Source organism: Rhipicephalus sanguineus, chromosome 3 (genome assembly GCF_013339695.2).
Source record: "Rhipicephalus sanguineus isolate Rsan-2018 chromosome 3, BIME_Rsan_1.4, whole genome shotgun sequence".
Classification (NCBI taxonomy): Eukaryota; Metazoa; Arthropoda; class Arachnida; order Ixodida; family Ixodidae; genus Rhipicephalus; species Rhipicephalus sanguineus.
This window is the reverse complement of record NC_051178.1, coordinates 191,622,292-191,644,996: the sequence shown is the minus strand read 5'-3', so window position 1 is coordinate 191,644,996 and position 22,705 is coordinate 191,622,292. Positions and strand designations below refer to the sequence as shown.

At 44.0% G+C, this 22,705-nt stretch overlaps 2 protein-coding genes across 3 annotated transcripts in view; both read left to right on the top strand.

Annotated features, from left to right (window-relative positions):
* The window catches only part of LOC119387921 (5'-AMP-activated protein kinase subunit gamma-2), a gene marked incomplete in the record, with an annotated part of 450,148 nt that overhangs the window by 155,595 nt on the left and 271,848 nt on the right, over positions 1-22,705 (top strand).
* The window catches only part of LOC119387928 (2-hydroxyacyl-CoA lyase 1), a 38,716-nt gene continuing 17,329 nt past the window's right edge, over positions 1,319-22,705 (top strand). For both annotated transcript variants that reach the window (XM_037655505.2, XM_037655504.2), the window contains exons 1-10: positions 1,319-1,512; positions 4,954-5,058; positions 6,908-6,948; positions 9,292-9,372; positions 10,149-10,221; positions 11,734-11,811; positions 12,770-12,977; positions 13,411-13,546; positions 13,819-13,924; positions 22,462-22,545. In XM_037655505.2, coding sequence (XP_037511433.1) covers positions 1,456-1,512; positions 4,954-5,058; positions 6,908-6,948; positions 9,292-9,372; positions 10,149-10,221; positions 11,734-11,811; positions 12,770-12,977; positions 13,411-13,546; positions 13,819-13,924; positions 22,462-22,545 — 969 coding nt within the window. In that variant the 5' untranslated portion in view covers positions 1,319-1,455. The remainder of the gene's footprint in view (positions 1,513-4,953; positions 5,059-6,907; positions 6,949-9,291; positions 9,373-10,148; positions 10,222-11,733; positions 11,812-12,769; positions 12,978-13,410; positions 13,547-13,818; positions 13,925-22,461; positions 22,546-22,705) is intronic.

Sequence of the window (22,705 nt, the reverse complement as noted above, 5' to 3'; positions counted from 1 at the left end):
GGAAACAAATCAACAAGAACTTCACCGCAGTCATTGAAATGTTGCCATGGACATTATGCAACATGCACCTTTTCCAACATGCACCTTTTCCGAGCGAATCTGTTTTCTTTGCAGGCTGGTCTCGATCGTATGGTCAAGCCTTCTAAGCCCATAGTCATTAAGCACACAGGTAATGTTCTACATCACCTCATGGCCTCCTCCTTGTTACACATCCAGTGACATGCTGACATATTTGCCATTGGTTTCAGTTTCCACAGAGGCTGATGGCCGAAGTGTTCCTGTAAGTACCACACGTTTCTTTTTTTTTCTCTCTCTCTCTCTCGTTTCAAAGAGCCTCATAAAGCTTCAAGACATCACTTTTATTTATACAGCTGAATAATTGGGTTACTGGGCAAAATTTGTTTTTTCTGAGTCACAGCAGCAGTGCATAACTTTTAAATCACGGACATTGTTCTTAGTGTTTTTTTTTCTTTTTTTGGCGAGAAGAGTTCTCAAGGTCCGCAAGGTTGATCATTTGATTCTCTAAGAATGTGAACTATTGTTTACTCAACTGAATTTCAATATACATTGTCGAGCAGCTGCTGTTTAAATGAGTTACAGCCAGCCAGTGAGTGCAACCTTTAAGAAAAAAAAATGAAATCCTTCAAGGCGTCACTGCTGTTTTTGTCATATCATGGGTACTTGTAACGGTTCGGAAAGCGAACTGTTCGCTTGCCCTCGCGTGATTGGTTCGAATCGCAGGTGACGCCTCAGATACGCAACTCACACATATTCAGCTTAGCGTTCCCTGTAGCATAGTGATCCATTAATCCGCCTTTGTTCTTAAGCGAATATTACAAGTGCGTTACCTCGTACATATTTGCAGGAAATGGAGGCATCTGTCATCCAAGTCATCCACCACTGACCATCGCAGAGTCGACCATTATTGTGCTGTGCCCAAAACAATGGAATTCACACCAGTGTTATGTGAACTCGGAGAATACCCATAACGACAGGGGCTCCATTATATAACCCGTATAACCGCGAAATTCTGACGCGGGCCGCCACAAAATCTGCAGCTTTGTGCGAGGCGCCGAAGTGTTTCAACCGCACCGCGGCATGTGTGCTCTTAGAACTAATGTAATGTACTCTATACACGCTAAAGAGGAAGGAGGAAGCCGCGACGCCTTGACCCGCTAATCCGCGTACTGCGAGTGGCCTTTTCGCCTGTTGCGATAATGAAAACAAACAGCACTCGACGCCGCCGCTGCCTCGGTCGTTTGTTGCGAGGCTGTTGGCCACATTGACAGCGCGCCAACGGGCGGCGAATATCGTCCGCTTGTGCAGCGCGGTCAGTAACGTAGTTTAGTCTTGTTTAGCGCGTCAGGTTAGTGTCGTCGTAGAGTTAATGCGGCGCCGGTGAGACGACGTTGTTGTGTCGATTTTCACGAAGACGCTGTAAAAAGTAATTGCGACATGGCTGCCAAGACGATCGACGGTGCCCGAGTGGTCGTCGAAGCCCTTCGGAAGCAGGTGACCTATCTCTTCCAAGTTTTCCTCGTAATGCTGCGTCGCGTGCGGACCCATACTCGTCGTATCTGTGCTCGTTCAAAATGCATTTGACGTTTACCGCAAAAAGCGGCGCCTTACTTCGGCATCGCGTCGCATGTCTTGCCTTCCGCATTCGCACGGTTGTGAATTTAGCGGACTGTTGGACCGAGGTTACTGACCGCTCAAGTTATGTCTTGACCGGACAGGGCACTCGCACATACGTTGCTTACAAGGTGTGCTTTATTTCTTGACTAGAGGTTCGAACTTTCATGTTTACTGCGCACCTTCGATTGTATTTTTACTCTTACGCACGAATAAAAGTTTATCTTCACAAAAAGCCTCGCTCTTTTTTTTTTTTTTTAACTGCGCTGCTCTACCACGGCTTGTCTTCACGATACGGCACGGGAGGACGTATTTGTCACGAGGCTTTATCTGCCTATCGTATGTCTGTAACAAGATCGCTTATGCAGAGACGCAGAAAACCCGGCGTAATGCGCTGCGAGGAGGAATGCAGATAGGGGAGGGGGCAGGTTTATGAACTCGCCGGCTCAAACGCAGCTGCGACGTACGAATGTCCGTACGACTATCTCCACATTCCTGCAGCGGAATAGCTGTGCCGCAATACAATTCATTTTCGCTGCTTCCCTGCTTCAAAACCATTCCCTGCCGCGTGTGTACGTGTAAAACACGTCCTGTGGGCTAACATCAAGTGCCGCGTGCATCCTTCTAGGACAAATAAAATAATCGTTTATACTTAGGGTTGCATGTGACAAGCCACGAATGGTGCATGGGTCGGTGCATAATGTCGTGTGTACTGCTTTAGGGAAGAATAGAAACATAGGAAATGGTGGCACTCAAATGTGATATTTTGCAGACTTGTTCATCATATCGTGTTGCACTAAATATGAACTAAGTTTTTTTTTTTTTTTCCCCGTTGCTTCACACTGTGATGTTGTCGCAACTTGATTTGCCAGTGTTCAGCAGCTGTCATTCTGAGCTGTCGAGACATATTCATAAAATGGGAAGTGTTTTAGCTCATTGGAGAGCTTCTGTAGCTTCTGTGGCACAAATTAACTGGTGCAGTGGCACCTTACCATCACCAGCCACGTTAGCTGAGTCACTGCAGCGTTGTTCTTCTAAGCTCAAGAATGCATGTTTGATACCTGGCGGCTGCATTCCAGGGGTGGCGAAATGCGAAAACACCTGTGTACTCAGATTTAGATGCACGTTGAAGGTTACCAGGTGGTCAGAATTAATTCGGAGTTGCCCCACTGCTGCTTGCCTCATTGCCTCATAATCATAACGTAGTTTTGGCATCTAAGACCCCAGAATTAAATTTCTATGCTTAATGTGACTTTTTAAGTAACATGAACTATTGTAATTTGTAAAAATGCATGAGAGCCACATGTGCCACATGTGATGAAAAATGTCACAAGTGTTATTTCTGCGGGCCTTGCCTAGGTTTGGAGAGAATGTGAGACAGCTTACTAAGTTTATGATGACTTTGTGCAATGGAACATGCGAAGCAATAGAGTGGAAAACTGGACAAGTTGGTACGGTTGCATACTTAATGAACAGCACGAAAAGAACAAAACGGGACGAGTGCTGTCCCACATTATTTTTGCATCTTGTTTTTTTGTGCTGTCCCAAGCATGCAAAGCAAGTTTATTAATGAGTTCTTAAAATTTCAAACAAGTTTCAACATGTGTATACTTTGAAGTATCGTGCCAGCAGATAGGAAAGAAAGCACAATCTTTGGAAGAGGTGCACACACAGAGCATTTGCTACTGAATGATTTAATACTTGAAGTATTTTATGTTAAGTTTTTAATGTCCAATTAGGGCACTGTATTGAGCCTTTGACTACAGGTAGAATTTGCATACGTGTCTGCTTACAATGATACTTGACAATTGAAGTCGCAGACGATGGAAGACATTATTAAATCATGACTCTATATATGGGGGCACGGATGTTAGGGCTTTTATTTAAAAGGTCACATCACTGCTTATGAGTGCAGGTGGCACATTTGTTTCGCAGTTCATACTCAAAAATTATTTAAAGCAGGAAGAATGCAAGCACCATGTCATTCACTGTTGTTGGAGATGCCCAATAAGGTAAGGAACTTTGTGTGCAGTGTCACAGGAATTGTGAGGCCTCTGAAGAGGGTAAAAGGCCATTGGAAGGGAGTTTACTTTGGGTACCCTGCCGTCACTTTCACTTCATTTTTCACTATTTTATTTTTGTGTTGAGCAGTTTGAATGACTACAGCTGTGTTTGGCTGTAGAAAATTCTGCTTTGCTCTAACTATGTAAAGGACGTTGCTGTTTGCTGTGAAAGATGTTTCAGAATGATGTGCCAAACCAACATGTATTTGCTTGTCTGCAGTGGCACAGCTCAAATGTCCTTAAAAGGCAACTTTACAAAACTGACAGTGTCTATGTTCCTTTCTTATCTCTTATGGCTTTAGTTTAGTGTTTTTCCCACTAAATAATATGCCAGAAAATTTATTACCTGTGTTTTGCTACAATACTGATTCTTCATTCAGTCATAAAAGCTGACTTTTCTGAAAAGGTTTGTGTGCCCATATGCAAGATGTGGTTGCAGTCTATGGGATGGTGAATGCCATAAACCATATTACTAGTTGAAATACATTATGCTTAGTGTTCCCATGTAATATTTCAGAGCTCTGTACTTTCTGTGAAGGATGCTTTATTCTGGAGTTAAATTAGTGGATTCTCAATTATTTTACATGTTCATTAGCAATAAGTTAGGTTTGTGGACCATGATTATTTCATACCTTTGTGTGGGGTACTGGGGACATTGTTAAAGTCCACACCATGTCTTACCTTGCTGTATTTGGCACATCAAACTTTGAACACCTAGAAGCACTGCTAACCTGCATTTGCTGAGGAATATGGCATAGCTTGTACTAAAGAGAATTCACTTTATGTTTTACCATTTTTGAATCGGCAAAGACACATGTTTCATGGCTATGATAGCAAGTCACTTCTCTTGATCCTTCAATTGTGTGCAATGTTCATAGTGTGAACTACCTGCTATGGGTATTTGTCATTGCCTTTACAATGTGCCTTTATTTTTTAAAATCTTTGACACAAATATTAAGGGTGTGCTTCACATGACCGAAGCTACAACTCTGGTCTGTAAAGCAAGGCCTACAACTCTGGTACTGTAAAGGGCTAGGAGGGTTTCTACATTTGACATATAGTGATATCAAGTACCACAGGTTGCGCAGAAGCCCCGATGCACAATCTGGCAACAAATCAGCCATGTCTAGGCCTGTGTACATTAAACGTTGTAACACTCGGAACACTAGACAGGTAGTGCCATGTTGGAGCCTAGAGGTTTTTCTGTACTGTGTTACTCATTGCATTCTCTGTGCTTTCTTGCAATGCGGCGTGCTAGGGTATTGAACACATCTTTGGAGTTGTTGGCGTGCCCGTGTTCGAAGTGGCCCTGGCAGCTCAGCAGGCTGGAATCAAGTTTGTCGGCATGCACAACGAGCAAGCGGTCAGTGTCCTATCTTGCTTCGACATCCTGAGCTGCTATCTTAGAGGCCGATGACTTGTTTGAAAAAGAGAAGCTCAGGTGTACCATTGTTTCTTATCACTGGCCTTGCTGGTGTTGAGTGGCCGGGAGTTTGGGCAAAGCCACCCTCTACCAAGACAGACTGGGAACTGAATTTGTAAGTGAGGCTTTATGGTAGTCTTGGCTCAGGATGGAAGAAATTAAGCAGGTGGCAGTTGGAATTAAACTCTTTTTGCATTAGTCAGCATGCATGTATACATTGTAACAACTTCAGACATAGCACAGTGCACTGCTGTAGTAACTTAGATGTATGAGTTTGTTTGCCTTATCTAATCATTTTATGTTCATATGTACTTATTGATAATATTAAAGTTAGATGTGTATATTCTCTCTGTTTTAAAAGCAGCATAGAATTTGCTGTGCTAGTTTAACCTGTACTGATTAAATTACAAAAAATTTTTCAAAAATTGCCAAATATTTTAATGACGTGAACTGCTTCAGTAACATGTTCAAAAGAGAAAAATACTTGCGAACACATTTTACGACAGATAAAAATGCTTTATTTGTCGTATTTCGCACCGCCATGCAATACCCAGGCCCGTAGCCAGGAATTTTTTCAAGGGGGGGGGGCACCTGCTGAAGGCCTTGAAAAACACCTATTTTCTTTATTTAATTTTGGTAAAACAACCCCATCCATCAGAATTTGGGGGGGTGAGTGCTTGGGCCCCTAGACCCCCGCCCCTCTTTCTGCGGGCCTGGTAATGCCCCATAAGTGGGGCATTTGATTTGTATTCCAAAAGAAATTTCTGCAACTCCAGAAAGTAAGGGTTCCATAATCCATTTGAATTCCCGTGGACTAAATGCACTATTCCCCGATATTTCAATACAAACTAAGATGAGGCTACCATTCTTGTGGTAGCATTCAAAGCACGGCACTGCGCCATGTTTGTTTAAAACGCGCGGGAAACACAAGGCGCACATTTTGCCGTTTAGTGTGCATACTCTCATTCAATAAAAGTGCCAATCATGGAGAGCGTGCTGCCATCTATGTTTTAAATAGGAAAACACCATTTGACGAGCTGGGCTCCTCAAAAGCCTCTTGAAACATTGCTGAAGAGCCATGATGAGCACAGGTCATCATAAGCAAAAAAGTGACGTTTGCTCATGACGAGCTCAGGTCGTCATAAGCGCTTAATGAATGCTTGGTGGCTCACTTGCTGTTGTGTTCAACTTAGTTCAAATTGCAGGTTCAATTTTTGTTGCAAAATAGAAATGAGTATAAAATCTGGATGGATAGGTTTGTGCACCTAGAATGATTTATTCTGGAGTTATTTGGTTGACATGCTTCAACTGCAGCTGTGCTAGTGTGCCAGATCGAGTAATGTGTACTGTATGATAACCAAGTTTATGCGCATAGATTTTACAAATTTTGCCATCATGTAAGCAGCATTTCCTTGCACACCAAAAGAAAAAAAGAAAGCTTGTGACATGTAAACATTTACATGCAGAAAATGTATGTGGTTGCCAGCTGTAAAGCTACGGCATTTTATCATGCTCTGCCATTAGTGTACTAGCAGAATTAGCAGCCGATATCCTTGTATGTTCTGGCACATTTATATTAATCAATTGTAGTTCCCTAAATGCATACATTCACCATTAAAAGGCTTGTTGTTTAATGTCAAGTGCCTTTTATTATGGCTGTTGGAAGTGCTACATTGGTTCTCTGGTTTTTTGTTAATGATTCTAACAGGTAATGTTAACTGACATGTATAAATGCTTGGCTCTTGGCTAATAAGCTTTCTTTTTCTTGCAACAACTGTAACATCTGCAGGCATGCTATGCGGCTGGTGCCATGGGATACCTTACCAAAAGGTATTCTGTTTTCTGAAGCATTCATTGTGATAATTTAGCATAACTTGTCATAATTGTCAAAAAAGAATACAGTCATACAGTAAACGCAAGGAGGAGGCACCTCTTATTGTTCCATTCTTGTTGTTGGGTGTCTGTGTTTCTTTTGCATTAGCATTCTTTTTGACAGTTGGCCACTTTATCAGTAAAAATATCCGAGAGTGGGCTTGTAGCTGTGTTCCTGTAGGAACAAACTGTTTGTCGGGAAGGGGGAGGGTCATGTCGAGTAAATGCATATACTTGTTTTACATGTATAGCAGCTTTGTTGGTCCCCTTCGTGAGCAAAGCCAACTTGCTTGTCACCTGATAATAGACTATGATATTTTTTTAGAGGAGTACATGTGACAAGTAGCCACACGGTCTTTAGAATGTTTACTTAACCTTATAGCTGTAAAATTTTCAATAAAAAAAACAGAAGCGACCTAATTGTTACTGCCTTGACATGTGAGCCCAAAGAGATAAACTTTCGGAATGTACTAAGTTCATTTTGTGAGCTAGTTGACTTCAAGGTAAGCCTGCAGCGTTGCGGTTGTTTGCATACATCATTTAAAGTTGTCTGTGATTTATTTGTGTTGATGGAAAGGGAGATTATTTCTTTTATCTTGAAATGAGCACAGCAACGGTGCCACGAAAACTGTGTGATCAACATAAGTGAAAAGTAGGGGTGTGCGAATATTCGAAATTTCGAATATTTTTCGAATAGTGTTTGCTATTCGATTCGATTCGCACTGAAATTTTACTATTCGAACTATTCGAACTTCCCACAGACAAATGCAGTCAACGTCCGGTTGAAAGTGACCCCTTCATATTTTTAATATGCTTCACCTCATTACACTCTCGTATTGCGGCAAAGCTGCCTTTCAAGCTCCGCTACGGTCGAACTTAGGCAAGAGACAGTCAACGTCTGATTGGAATTGGTCCCGAGATTTTCAATATGTTTCACCTCCTCTCACCCCCGTATTGCGGCAAAGCTGCCTTTCAAGCTCCGCTACGGTCGAACTTAGGCAAGAGACAGTCAACGTCTGATTGAAATTGGTCCCTAGATTTTCAATATGCTTCACCTCATTACACCCCCGTATTGCGGCAAAGCTGCCTTTCAAGCTCCGTTACGGTCGAACTTAGGCAAGAGACAGTCAACGTCTGATTGGAATTGGTCCCTAGATTTTCAATATGCTTCACCTCATCACACCCCCGTATTGCGGCAAAGCTGCCTTTCAAGCTCCGTTACGGTCGAACTTAGTCAAGAGACAGTCAACGTCCGTTTGAAAGTGGTCCCTAGATTTTCAATATGCTTCACCTCATCACATCCCCGCATTGCGGCAAAGCTGCCTTTCAAGCTCCGCTACGGTCGCAAATGTATTAACTCAAGAAAACGCTTTGTCCAATATGGAGATGAAAGATGTGGCAGAGTTGGGGGCTCAATTAATGCTGTTTTGGACCTGAAATTTGGGCAGGAAGTCCGAAAAATCGGACGCCGAAGCTTTTTAGCATTCAAAATTTCAGATGTTGTTATATATCAACTTCTACGAGGCAGATTTGGAACTCCGGACTTGAAGGGAGCACACCCTTGTCCGCCACATCAGTTGGCCTTCCACAGCAGTTGAAAGAGGAGAAGAGGCTGAGGAAATCGCATCTCTGCCTATCACGTGTAAAGTGTTGTCGGCAACACTTTGGTTGCACCAAATCATGTACATAAATACAATTCGGCCTCTACATTGCCTCACTCTTGATAAGAAAGACAACTATGAAATATAACCCCACGAGCGCTTCATCAACCTAGCGAAAAGAAACACTTTCATGTTGCGATCTCACAAGAACATACTTAGGGATTCTCTGCAACTTTTTCTGTAATTTCACTTCGAATTATTCGAAAAATGTTTGAGAAATATTCGAAAATTATTCGAAATTATTCGATTCGATTCGCACTCAATCTTTATTATTCGAATTCGCTTCGCACCCAAAATTTTGCTATTCGCACAGCTCTAGTGAAAAGTCATCGACATTTTTGGCACAAGTAAAAGCAAATGACTGCAACACAGTTTATTTAATGGTCACTCTCTTATTCTTTTAAACTGGTACAGAGACAGTGAAGAGAAATACAATAAAGAAGAACAGTGAAGATTACTCATAGTTGGCGCTTAAGCAGAAACAGCAGTTTTCCTTTTTTTTTGGTCTTTGTGCCATTTTATAAGTTATGTTGGTTAATACATTTTTTGTTGCGATTCTGCCGAGCTGCTTTGTTCAAAGTTGTATAACTTGTGGCACCTCAGCTTTGCATTTATAGTAGGGGTCTTCTTGCCTTTGCAGGCCTGGAGTGTGCCTCGTTGTCTCGGGACCAGGGCTTGTTCATGCCCTTGGTGGCCTAGCAAATGCACAGATCAATGCATGGTGAGCGTGCCTGTTTGTATAGCTTCATGGTATGCTACACAAGAGCTTCTCAAGTTGAATCTTAATCAGATATGAAAAGAAAGAAAAAAGAAAGAAACCACATAGTCCTGCTGCATTATGATATCGTAGAGTAAAACAAGACAGACAGCTGCTTCAGAAAAGTCGGCCATAGCTGATGCACGACACTTGGTAACAGCTTTGGGAATTGTTTGCAGTATTGCACCTTCTTTATCTTTTTGCAGTGTACATTTATTCAAGTCCCAGTGGGTGTTTTAACAGTAACAGCTGCAAAGGACTTCATTAGTTTGTCACATGCTGTGCGCTGGTGCACTATGCACACAATTATACTTTGGTAGGCTCGGGTCATCTGGACATCCCCCTAGATCTGAGCATGGTTTTATTGAAAAATCTGGACTGCCCTATCTTTTGTGTGCGTGCATATGTGTGATTGCACGTATGTATGCATAGCTTCTGTATACATTAAAATTGGTCTACGTTTTGAGTTTTGGGTGCTTTTATGTGTATTCATGAGAAAACGAGCCTTTAATTTATTGTATGCAGGCTTGTTATAACCATCCATATTTTCATTACCTTACGGCTTATCCTGTGCTGTGTGTGTGCTCTTCTATGTCCCATACTGAATTTCCACTCTGCAGTTTAGCATCATTACCTGCATACATAAAGGCTTTATAATGCTACACGTGCCCGCTGAAGGCCACTTTCACATTGTCAAGTGTCCATTCTTACAAGTTTCTGCCATTTTTAACTTGCATCAGGCCCTTGCTGCTGGTTGGGGGCTCTTGCGAACAAAATTTTGAAGGACTTGGTGCCTTCCAGGAGTTCCCACAGGTCAGTGCAACAGAATACATTTTTTATTTTTGTTCATGAGGCCTTGTCACTCCCAGAGCCAGGTAAAAATGGGGAGTTCTGAAGAGCCAGGTACATTATCGACATGCACCATCAGGGAAGGACAAATTTTTCTTCAATGCTCCCTCTCCCATTGGCATCCCCTTGGTCATATGTTCACCCTAAAGTCCCTAGATTTGTCCTTTTTACTTAAGTACCGACAACTGCCTCCTATCCCGGCCCTCTCTCACGCGCAGCTGGCGTCCGACGCCATTTTCTTCCTAACTTGGAAGATTTACAAAGCCATGCGCGTCTAAGTACATTAGCCACGCATCTTTCAGCGGACAATATGCTAACGCGGTGCGCCTTTCTCCTCCCGTCAACCCCCTGTCATTAGTGAATGGGGGATCGCGTTTCAGCGGGGGCTGGAAAAGCGTTAGGAAGAACATGGCTACCGAAAACGAGGGTTGGCCAATGAGATTCGTCGACGGCGCTTCAATGGTTGTCGGTACTTAAGAAAGAACAGGGAAAAATCTAGGGACTTTAGTTCACCCTATGCCAGTTAGCTACAAAGCTACCAAACTTCATAAATGATCATTCCATACTGCTTACTTAAGTATATGAAGGAAACGAAAGCATGCTTAGTATTCAGTGTTCCTAAGTTCACCAGTGCATACAATTCTGCTCTTATATACTAGCTATGTATTGTGCATGCATGCAGTGTCATGGAAGCTACGCAAGAAGTTTAGTTATCAAAATGTGCATCTCTGAGTGTTTTCTGGTTGACATTTGTGGCAGCAAATACTGTGAAATGCTGCAAATGAAAAACACAAGAGAAAACCAGCAAAGCATATATGTATTGGTTTAAAACAACATGTTAACGTTCTTTCGCTACAGTTTTTTCATCTTGAAGTTACAAAGCCTCTTTATTCATTACTGAGCCTGAATAAAGAACTATTCCAAGTAATAACTGATAAAAACACCAAATTATTTCTTGATACAAACGCAGCTGCTGCAAGAAGTCGCTCTGGCTTCCGCATCATTGCACACAATGTATGAAACTGGGTGTAGTAGTTACCTGTTTTTCACACTCATTTGCGTGCACTGTGGGCCACGGAATGTTGGGATACAAACAAGGGCCACTGCTGAGGGGGTAAGGTGTGGGCCGTGGCCCCCTATAATGCCCCTTGCTGCACACACATGCAAAGAAGTAATACAGTAGTATGCCACAAGTCACAAACTCCCACAGTGCACTAGCTTATACAAGTGGCACATATCTGACAAAGCCATATTCTGGCATGACTTGTGGATATGAGGATGCCTGACTTTGCTTCTTGGCAGCATAAGTGATAAGGGGACATGAAGAGCATAAAGGAAAAGGAGAAGGCAGCAAGAGTCTCGTTGCATGCTGTATGTTGGGGAGAATGGAATGATAGAGAGACGGGGAAAAAGAACATGCAGTGAACTTGCTTATGAACACGTTTTTTTCCCAATTATTCCATTTTCCTCTGGTAGGTGGACGCCTGTCGCATGTACACAAAGTATACCTGTCGTCCCGGCTCTGTACAGCTGATTCCCATGCACATTGAAAAGGTACGTATCCTGGGTCTCTTTATAGTACTATATGCGTACGACATTTGAGAACACGTGATTCTCTTCTTTTCGAATGAAGTTAACTTTTACTCTAATATGCATTTGAGATTGGTTAAACAGTCAGTGTGTTCACATTTAATACATTTCAATCACTGAATTACTTGTAACATGGTGTGCGAACTGAAAAATTGCGGATCAAAAATTTAAATGTACCATCCTTTTTTGAATGTGGTGTTGTCTAACATGAGAGCACAAGAGCGAGGTTTGTTCACAGTATGCCTGATCAATGTTTCATACAAGGGTTTGACAACAAGGACAGTTTTAGCTGAGCGTTTACTCTCCTCTCTGCTCAGATTTGTTTGTCCTGGTAACCTTCACATAGCCTCCCAGCAGGAACTCTAATGCATTCGCACAGTACACAGTCACATGCAGAAAGAAGGTGACGGAGTGCCTCTGGGATTCTTTGTCACATTCTTCAGGCGAGCTAACTGCATGCCATACATGTCTGTGAAACATGTGCTTGTCAAATACATATTCTCTACGCAGCTTGAGAGTGAGAAATGTGAGGGGAGCAGACCATAAGCAATGCTCTGCTGAAGAATATGCTGTATGCGGTTTAATCTTGAAACCTTGCTTCTAAGATACGCTTAAACCTCCATATAACGAACACAGATATAACGAATTATCGGTTGTAACGAAGTAAATTAAGAATAGTCTTGTCAGAGATACAGTGCTACAAATAAACGTTTATAATGAATTTTCGGATATAACGAAGTTATTTTCGTGGCAGATCTGACTGTTATATTGAGGTTTGAGTGTAGTACTACCCTCTGTGCACTTAATTTTGTAGTTCTTATGTTTGTTGTCATTTTCCTCATGCCATGTTTACTTTTTTTTTCTTGTTAATACTTGATGGGCTAATATCGTTGAAACATTAATATTTTTTCACGACTTGCAGGCTGTTCGAACGAGCCTTTATGGCCGCCCTGGTGCCACGTACATTGACCTTCCTGGAAACATGATCATGGCAGAGGTTCCCGAAGAGAGTGTGCCGGAGGTTGCAAAATGCCCCGACCCTCCACGAACACTTGCTGACCCACCAAATGTGGTGCAGGCATTGTCGCTGCTTAAAAATGCCAAGAAACCACTTATTATTGTTGGAAAAGGTGACATACTTCGCAACACTACATCGCAGTGTACAACACTCATTTGAGTGTGTTATAATGAGAACTTTTAGTTATAGCTTGTCACGACACTTCCATCACACGTTGTACACTGCCATCACAACTCAAAAACAACCTTTTACATTTCAGCGCTGTCTTTTTGACAACTGATAAAATGGCTGGCATAGTTCTAACTTTGTTTCTAAAGGCCAAGATGAAAATATGCAAGTCAGTTGGTTGCATGAGCCATGCTTCATACAGGGCCACACATTAGTATAAAGTAATCTGTAATCGGTGACACATGTGGGACTTAGTACATATTGTAGCGATGGCTCTTTCATTCTTGCTGTGATGTCACTGTGTGAAGAAATGCGAGTTTGAGGTTTTTCACGCCATTCGTGAACAGGGCTGAAGGTTCGTTTCGCCGTTTCCACAGGTGCTGCGTATGCTCGTGCCGAGAAGAGTGTACGTGAACTTGTGGAATGCACGGGCCTGCCATACCTGCCTACACCTATGGGAAAGGGTGTTTTGCCAGATAACCACCCTCAGTGCATATCACCGGCAAGATCAAAGTGAGATGCATTCGATATTGCTAAATTATCACTGTGCCTTCAAAGTTGTGCGTGCGTGGAAACGTGTACAAGTCAAAGTTTACAAGCTTTAGGAATCCATGCCTTCTCTAATGCTTACAGCTTTTACTGAGGCCGCATGGTACTATTGAAACTTTTCAAGACTTATAGATGCCATACCAATGACTTTTATAGCATTGTACGGGTAATTGAGGTAGTGTTCAGAACTTTAAATCTGGTGAATGTGTTAAGATATGCATTATGTGTGTATACAGGGCATTGCAAGAAGCGGATGTCATCCTGTTGCTAGGAGCACGACTGAACTGGATGCTACATTTTGGACGGCCTCCACGGTTCAGCCCAGGTGTCAAAATAATTCAGGCAAGGGTGCCGATTCATTTTCACATATCTAGCCGCTGTAGACAGGTTGCAGTTTTCTTATAAATGCACTTGCTCAATTTTGTGGTTGACAGCATACTTGTATGCAAATTCTTTGTCAACCATGATAAGGGTTTCTCATCACCCATAAAAGAATGGCCTTAGAATGAATATTCACTTGCCAGCCATACTGCCATATCCCATTGCGCAATATGAAATCAAATGCCGATACTGCTCATATGTGGACATAAATAGTGGCTAAACACACAGGCCCTGCATTACGGTATTCAACGAGACTAAATATTGAGTGGAAAAACTGATTGTTACATATTAACAGGTCAGGTTCAAAGTTACAAATCACAAGTACCGAATTTACTCGAATGTAACGCGAGTTTTTTTTCAAAATCTCTCTGAAGTGATTTGGGGGTCCGCGTTATAATCGAAGCACCTCAAACCTAGCGATCTTTCAACCTTGTGCTGGCAACATATGCACGCTGGCAACATCGAATTTAATCCGATTCAATCCTATTGTTCGCAACATGTTTTGCGGGCGGTTCATTTCCTTTGTGGTTCTGCGACTTCGACTCGAGCAAATGGCAGCACGACGAGTTCAGTACGATGCCCGCTTTAAGAGAAGTGCAATAGTACTGATGGCTGAGGGAATCGGGAACTCAGCCGCGGCTCGATGGCTAGATGTGGCGGAATCTACTATCCATGGGTGGAGGCTCCAGCGTGAAGCGCTCTTCAAGAGTGAGCCCGGCCGAAAAAGCTTCCGTGGACCTCGTTGTGGCCGTCACACAGAACTAGAAAAAAAAAGTGGCGGAGTTTGTGATTGAGCAGCGAAATCGCCTATTGGGGGTCAACGTTGAGCTGATTCAGTGGAAAGCCCGAGACGTAGCTCGAGAGATGGGGATCCCGCGGGAGAACTTTAAGGCTTCACGTGGATGGGCACAAAATTCTTGCGAAGAAATGAATTTTCCCTCCGGCGAACAACAACAACGTCGATAAGGCAGAAGCTACCAGCAGATTGCGAAGCGAAGCTAGTGGAGTTTCAGTGCTATGTGCTCGACCTGCGCCGCTCGTCGCAAATGCCGTTGGGGCACATTGGCAACGCGGACCAGACTCCCGTTTTCTTGGACATGCCTATGTCAAGGACTGTCAGCGAAACAGGTGCCCCCCAAGCTCGCATAAGGACAACAGGCAACGAGAAGACGCGGCTAACCGTGATGCTAGCCTGCTTGGCGGATGACCTCATCTGGGAGGAAGAAAGTGACAAACAGGGCTCGACCACCGGCGATGATGGCGATGAAAGCGACAAATGAACAAAACTCACTTTATATTTTGGAAACTGGGATGTCTTTGCCACTACCATGCGCAGCAAATAAAGGTACTTTTTCCCCCCGCTTTACTCGCGTTACATTCGTGTTCTTTTTTTTTTTTTTTTTTCGACACTGAAAAGTCACCCCTCACGTTACAATCGTGGTCGCGTTACATTCGAGTAAATACGGTAATTGTAGCCTAACAGTGATATCAGTGTTGCGCTTCGACATCGCTTAAGATTATATGTATGTCTTTTTTAACACTAATGTGTTTTATGCCGGGGTCCACCATGGCTCCACTGATGTATTTCCGTCACGGATATGACGTTGTAAAATACAAACAGATGGCAAAGAAGAAAACTAGAAGTTCCGTCGCCAGGATTCGAACCTACGACGCCTCGCTCCGCAGCGTGCGGCGCGAACCGACTCAGCCACAGACGGCACATTCTACAGCATGCTAACGGCGAGCTATTTGTATACACCATTTACCTTTGGTGGTAATCAGAGATTGGTGGCACTTCAGCATGTTTTCATTATCACTAGCGAGATGGCGCGAAGGGCTGAAAGGGTGCGTCCCGCTCATTGCAACGCACGCACGCTTCCACAGGCCATGGTCGCTCGTGCACGCTCTTATCTCGCGATGGGGGGTGGTTTGTACACCCTGTGCTCTGACTGCAAGTTTACATTGAAGTTACAGAGAGCACGAAGGTCACTTCGCTTACTTCAGCGGCCGCTTTCACAAAAGGAGCATGCTGCGCACGCAAAAATAAGTTACAACTGTGACAGTTCGCACTCATCCTGTGTATGCTCTTTCCGTGCGTCCTTTCTGCTTGAGCAGCGCATTGCGAGTTTTTGGAGCTACATGCCGTTCTTCTCCGGACATAACAATTTGTTGCTATAGCATTCATTCCTTCACCTTTGTGCCGAAACAATGCACAACAAACGCTCAACTACTTCTGTGAAGATACGTTTAACTTTCGTGTTATACCGATTCTTTGCCCTGTTGTTGTGTGCTATGTGTTAATAGTAGTCATAAACCGTGAGCCTGACTTAGTGCTTATGTACACTGTACTTTAAAACCGTTCTCTACCAGGGTTGCCACTGACTTTCGAGTCAAAGTCGCCAAACGACGACGAAAAAGTCGCCAAAAGTCGCCTTTTTTTTTTTCCAAAATTTCACCAAAAATGTCGCCACTCGCGATATGAGCGGCGTACCTAGCTATAAAGATTTCCTATTACTTATAGCCCCGTAGAATGCAGTACCATCTAAAACCCTTCCGTTATACTGGCGTTTTTCAATGCCACTCGCATCGCCCGCTTCACCATGGGAGTGCTTGGTGCGTCTGGTTTTCTGACTAGCCACGAGATGGGCTTGGTGCCGCAAGGTCCATCCATGTCCGTTCCTTTCAATGGTAAAAGTGTGGTCAACCTTATGTGAAAACCATGAAAGCCTCGTTTGCAGACAGCCAGGTTTATTAGAGGTGACAGGATAGAAGTCTTACAGGAACCGATCAATATAGTGAGGTATGTAACTTTTCAGTATGAACTGAAAAGTTATACCTCACTATATAACTTCAAGCATGCGCTTGAAGTGGGGCGCACACACATTCTTGACGACAGCTGCGCAATTGGTACTGTGCATTAAAAAATTTCCATTCAATTCTTCTTGCACAATTTCACCAAGCTTGTGAACCGCACTTATAGATGTGCGTTTAGCTGTGTACAATGAAATTCGAACTTCGCACCTTGCTTGGTAAAAAAATTTGGCTTGATAACCTGAACTGCTTGACCTGCTGTGCGGTAGGCACAACATAATCGTGATGTTCCTTAGAGTCAGCGTGCTTCAGAAGATCCGCGTAATGAGGCCTCAATATACAGCTGCAGTATTTGCACTTTGTCGTTTGCCCTTGTTCTGTCGACGATATCCTATCTGTAAAACATTTCAAAAGCGAACAAACAAAAACATATTGTCTTATATGCACAATCTCCGTTTAGAAAAGGTAATGCCGCTGCGACTGGTTTCGTTCAACTTGGCCAAATAATAAATTTCCTTACTAGCTTTACAACATCGCAAGACTATGTCATGTATGGCTTGTCTTAATACAGAAACCACGAGATGCCGCCAGTGGCAACTGTGTGAGCCCGCCCGACCCTTACGTTCCTAAATACGATACGATCACATTACACACACTTTAAGTTATTGGTCCCGGAGCCATTGGTCCCGGAAATTTCTTTTCGCACTAGCGTGCCTCTGAACAAGAAAAGGACGGCGTGCGCAGCCTTCCTGTGGATAAGTTAAAAAAAATTCAATGCAATGGAATCGTGTCAAAGAATCCCCCAACTGAATTACAAAGCAGCGCAAATAAGTTATTCGAAAGTACTAGATAGCCTTTGCAATGCTCGCACAACGCTTTCTGTGCGGCCGGTCTTTCGCCTCCATGCCGTTTCTGGTGGCTGCCCAAAAAAGCCGACTTCTTGGTCTGTCCGAAAATAATGTCATTCACAAAGTAAACTCTACATACCGAATAGGGGGGGGGGCACTGCGGCAGTGAAGAAGTCGCCGAGCTATTCAGAACTGTTGGAGCTTTGGGGGAACAAATGGTGGCAATCAACCCATCGTTTCGCCACTTCGGAAGCGGAACTTTAGAGAATCTTAAAGCGCCTAAAGCGATAAACTGATAGTCTAACACCACCGCATCGCGGCACGCGAAGCTATCCGCTGACTCACATTTTGCTGGGATGTCGCTGGGGAACGCGCCAGTACCTCCTGCATCTAAATTAATTGAGGAGATACATACGAGTTACAGGACGGACGTACCAAATGGCACATAATGTGCGCCTTCTACTGGTAGGTCTAAAACCAAGAAAAACAGAGAGAATGTTGTCGCTCATTCGTTGGGAAGACACTGAGATTAACTCAGCCGAGACCAAAGCCGAAAATCGCCAAAAAATTCGCCATGTCGCCATTCATAATTTCACAGTCGCCAAAGGCCTCTCAAATTCGCCAATTTGGCGAAAAGTGGCCACCAGTGGCAACCCTGTTCTCTACCTCCAACAAGTGTGGTTACTACCAGGATCTTTTAATAATATAGCATATGCTCAGTCCGGTCACGGGGAAACATTGTGCAGTGTGAGCTGATAGCGATCAAGTCACATCTGTCAGCTAGCTTGCTTCTGGCTGCAGCTTTTATAACTAAGTCATGGCACTTGTCAGTGTTGTCCTCATTGTTTGTAGTTTTACAGAAGAGCTGTTATGGTCAAGGTTTGTCATGTGTTATAGAAAATTATCATCATCATGAACCAGTACGCGCTCTCTTCATCCTCTACATCTTCGTCCTCTTCTGCTTCGCTCCCAGAACACATGCGCCGATTTGTCTGGCGTGGCACTAACTCTGATTGGCGAGAGAACAAGTACAGAGAGAGAGAAAGAAAAAAATAGAGAAAATTCTTAGTGAGGCGAGATTCAAACCCACGTACCCACGATCCGAAGGTGAACGTCATAACTATTCGGCTATCCAGGCACGCTAGCAGAGCATAGCACAGTCTTGTATAGTATAGTATAGCAAGAGGTCGGGAAAGGGAGTTGAGAGTGAGAAGGAGGGAAAGGAGAAAGGGGGAGAGTAATGCATAGCATAGAAAGAAAGAAATAGTGAGAACAAAAGATGGAAAGAGTGAGAAAGAAATAGAGAGAGAGAAAGAAATAAAAATAGATAAAAAAGAGCAAGCATAGCCATGTATAAAACACGGTTGATCCCTCCGTCATAGGAATCGGAATAACACGAAAGTAAAGCGTGCCCTTACAGAAGTAACTGAATGCTTACTGTACATTGATATAAGAGAGTTTGCACAATCATAGGCGTGCGCAGAGTTCCCCATTAGGGGGTGCAAAGATCCGTCGCAGCGGCCCCCCACCCTACTAAGTCAATGAATGGGGCAGATTTTGCGCCCCTCCCCCCCTCTTAGGTGGCTAGAAGGGTCAATGTACGGGGCAGATTTTGCGCCCCCCTCTTAGGTGATTAGGGGGGGGGGCGCCCCTCCTGCGCCCCCCCCCCCCCCTGTGCGCACGCCTATGTGCACAATGTATATTGATATCTGGCAGCTAATGGCGCCGTTTAACGTGTATGCACCCACTTTGATGATTGGTGGTTCATCTCCATCCGGACGACTAACGTCCATGTTAAATGATTAAACAAACCCTTGTGGTAGCTGTAGCCTGTAGTAGTTAACGCTGAAAGCGTAATCAGAGAACGAGGTGTGATAGCCAGAAGAGCGTCGCATATTGGACGTAGAACTTGGTCGCCATCCCGCGGCATGTTAAAATGTGATTGAACACCACGGCCGGACTACAGAGAAACGCAAAGCGCGTCGTGATGCCCCGGTAGCCCGGCTGCGATTTTTCTCGGGGGTGAGCGCGTGAGCATGGAACGCGGCGTTACAGCCAGGTGAGGCAGGCAAGCGTCGCAGAGCTAGGCAAAGGTGGCCACCTCGCGGTGTGTTAAGGCAGTGACGACATTCAACTTCTATTGAAAACGCGCCGAATGGGACGGACGCATAACGCTTGCAGGTGCTAGTCGCGGAGGCCACAGCAAAGACGAATTACTTTACCTTACCACTCCCAGAGGTCAACACCACCCAGCCGACCGGGAGAGTGGTAGATATAAAAGGCGCGTTCATAAAGCCTCCAGAGTCTGTGACCGTGGCGCAGTGGGTAGCGTGCCCAGCATATGCTGTTGCGGACCGTGCGGTCGTGGGTTCGATGCCCGTTGACGGTGCCTTTTTTTCTTTGCCATCTGATTGTGTATATTTTTTCAACATCATTTCCGTGACGGAAATACGTCACTGAAGTCTTGGTGGACCCCGGCATAAAACACTTTCGTGTTAATATAGTATAGCAAGGGTTGGGAAAGAGAGAGGTGAGAGGATAAAAGCCTAGCCAATCCAGGACCAGCTAGGTGCCCGCCAGCTCTGCTGTGTCCCAGCCTTGCGCGGCTTAGTGCAAGCTGCGCGAAATTTTTGATGGGGGCACATCACTTCCAGCTACTGGCTCCTGCAACACTCTCTAAAACTGCTCGATATATAAAGGCAGTAAAACCTTCTCTTACTATCAGTACCTTGACCGCATGGTTCGAGACACGCAAGCAAGTATTGGTAGATATAGGGTTTCAACTACGCCAAGTTTGCATTCCTGTGGGCCTGTAGTCCAGACGCATGCTGCTGGTTGTTGATTCGAGGAACTGGGCAAATATACTGGTGGGACTTGTAAGCATTCGGTCACGGTGGTGGGATGTGCAAGTGTGGACCTTCTCAGGTGGTCATACTGGTGGCTACCTCACTGTCGTACGGCCATGACTCGGTAACTGTCCAGTCGATCTTTACTAAGGACGCGGGAGTGGAAGTGGAGGATTGATGTTCCACAGTGATGGTTTTTATATTTTTCTTTTTCTCTTTATTATCGCTGCGTGAACGCTTGCATTGGAAACATGGCAGTCTGCATGCCGCACTTTTGAGAACTTCGTGGCAAACTTGGTGCAAAAGAAAGCTCTGCTCATTTTATAGAACACGAAAAGTATTAAGAAACCAGGCCTTCAATTTTCCTTTTTAAGGGGAGACGCTCCTCGAAACAACTTTTTTTTAATTTTTTGCAATAGAGACTTGAAAATTCTGTTATATGTATAGTTTTTCATGCAGATTTCAAATATGTCATTACTTTCCATGTAGCTGCTACAGTTGTTGAGTTATGTCATACACAATAGAAAAATGTTACACTTTTTGCGGGAACTCTTTTATGTACTAAACTTTCAGTAAAATCATTGGGTTGAATCTTATTAGACTCTTTGTAGACTGTAGAGTGCTAATATCTATCCAGATATTCCACAGAGATAATGGAACTAATAAAAAAAATTGTACTCTGTAACTGATTATTTTCAGTCTCCTTTGAAACAGTAACCGAATATTTTCACAAGTAATGCTGATAGATATTGCAATTTCAAGTAGATATTTGCATTCTACATGTCTTGAAGAATACGTGTGCCAAGTTTCGTTACTATACAATAAATATAAGTTTATAAAAGGCTGCCCGCAAAACGTGAAATTGTCGAAAAAAATGAAAATGAGAAAAACAAGTTTGAAAGTTTGAAACGTTGGCATTTATCAGAAAAAACACTATTTACATCAAATTGGGCCACAATCCGCCTCCACGTGTGCGTGGACGAAAGTGTAGACTCGGGGCAATCGGAATTTTCACAACACAGTTCGAGGAATGCCGAAAGTCTGCGCTTTCCAGCCGCCTCTCGGACGCCGAGCTTCCGTTCGCGGCAAGGGTGGCATGCCGAACCCGCCACAAGTGCCGTGAGCGCGCCGATTTCGCAAAGCATCGTGTTGACAGTAGGAGCACCTACAAGTCTAGGCTCACTCTCAAAGAATCCAATCTTCTTTTGGGATGCACTGATAAATTCCACCGCAGCGTCAATTTCACAACCACTGTCGCGGGGTTCGGTATCGGCGTTAGGCCTATCCGATATCGGAGCGTCGGGGGCATCGTCCATCGCTGTCGCTTTGGGAAGCGTCCGACGCCGTTTCCCTCGATACTTGTGGCGAGTCCTGAACTTTCGAACATCAGAACTGCGCTTTTTAGGGCTTGCCATGGCACGAAAATACAGAAGAAACGCAGAACAACTCGGTCGCGGCGTTTGAGGCTTCGTTCTTTTGCCGGGGAGATGGGAGGGAGGAGAGGGTGGAGCGCGCCGCCGTCCAATGGCGGCCTCGCGCTGCGTGCCGCGAAATTCAAAACGCTCGACGTACGCGTTGTTTTTCTCGTTTTTTCTTTATTCTGCGTGAAGATACGAGACTAACCCCTGGTGTATTGTGGAGAAGACAGCTTTACGCTGCATGCGGGCAGGATTGCAAATGGCGGGCACCGCGTCATTTTCGCAACAGAAGGACGCAAACTACACCATTTTTTTCGCGATTTTTGCGCATTTCTCGCGTCACCGCTTCTCACTTGGAAGCCTTTTTAGATAATTTCTCGTGCGAATTTGAGCTTGATATTTTCAGAAATAAAAGATTATAGTCCAAGGATGACAATACAGCCGGAAAAAAAAACCCAGATTTTTTTCGGAAAACCGCGACTTTTCGACCCGCGTCTCCCCTTAAGCTAACAAACAAACTGCTCCTTTCTAGGTGGCTTTTTTTTTTTACCGATATTCTGTCTTTGGTCTCGCAGGTTGAACTTTTTCAGGAAGAGCTGCACAACAGCATCCCTGCAGCCGTTGCTTTGGCCGGTGACGTTGGAGCAGTGGCAGAGCAGGTTTTTATTAAATTTTTTACTGCCTTTACAGTCAGTGCACAGTATACGGCAGCCTACTGCTTTCCTTTTTTTTAATCAGCCTAGCTTTCTTGTATGACGTAATTTATAACACCGCACTGTTTAGTTGGGTGCTTACAAGTCGGCACGAGTGCAGTCTTGT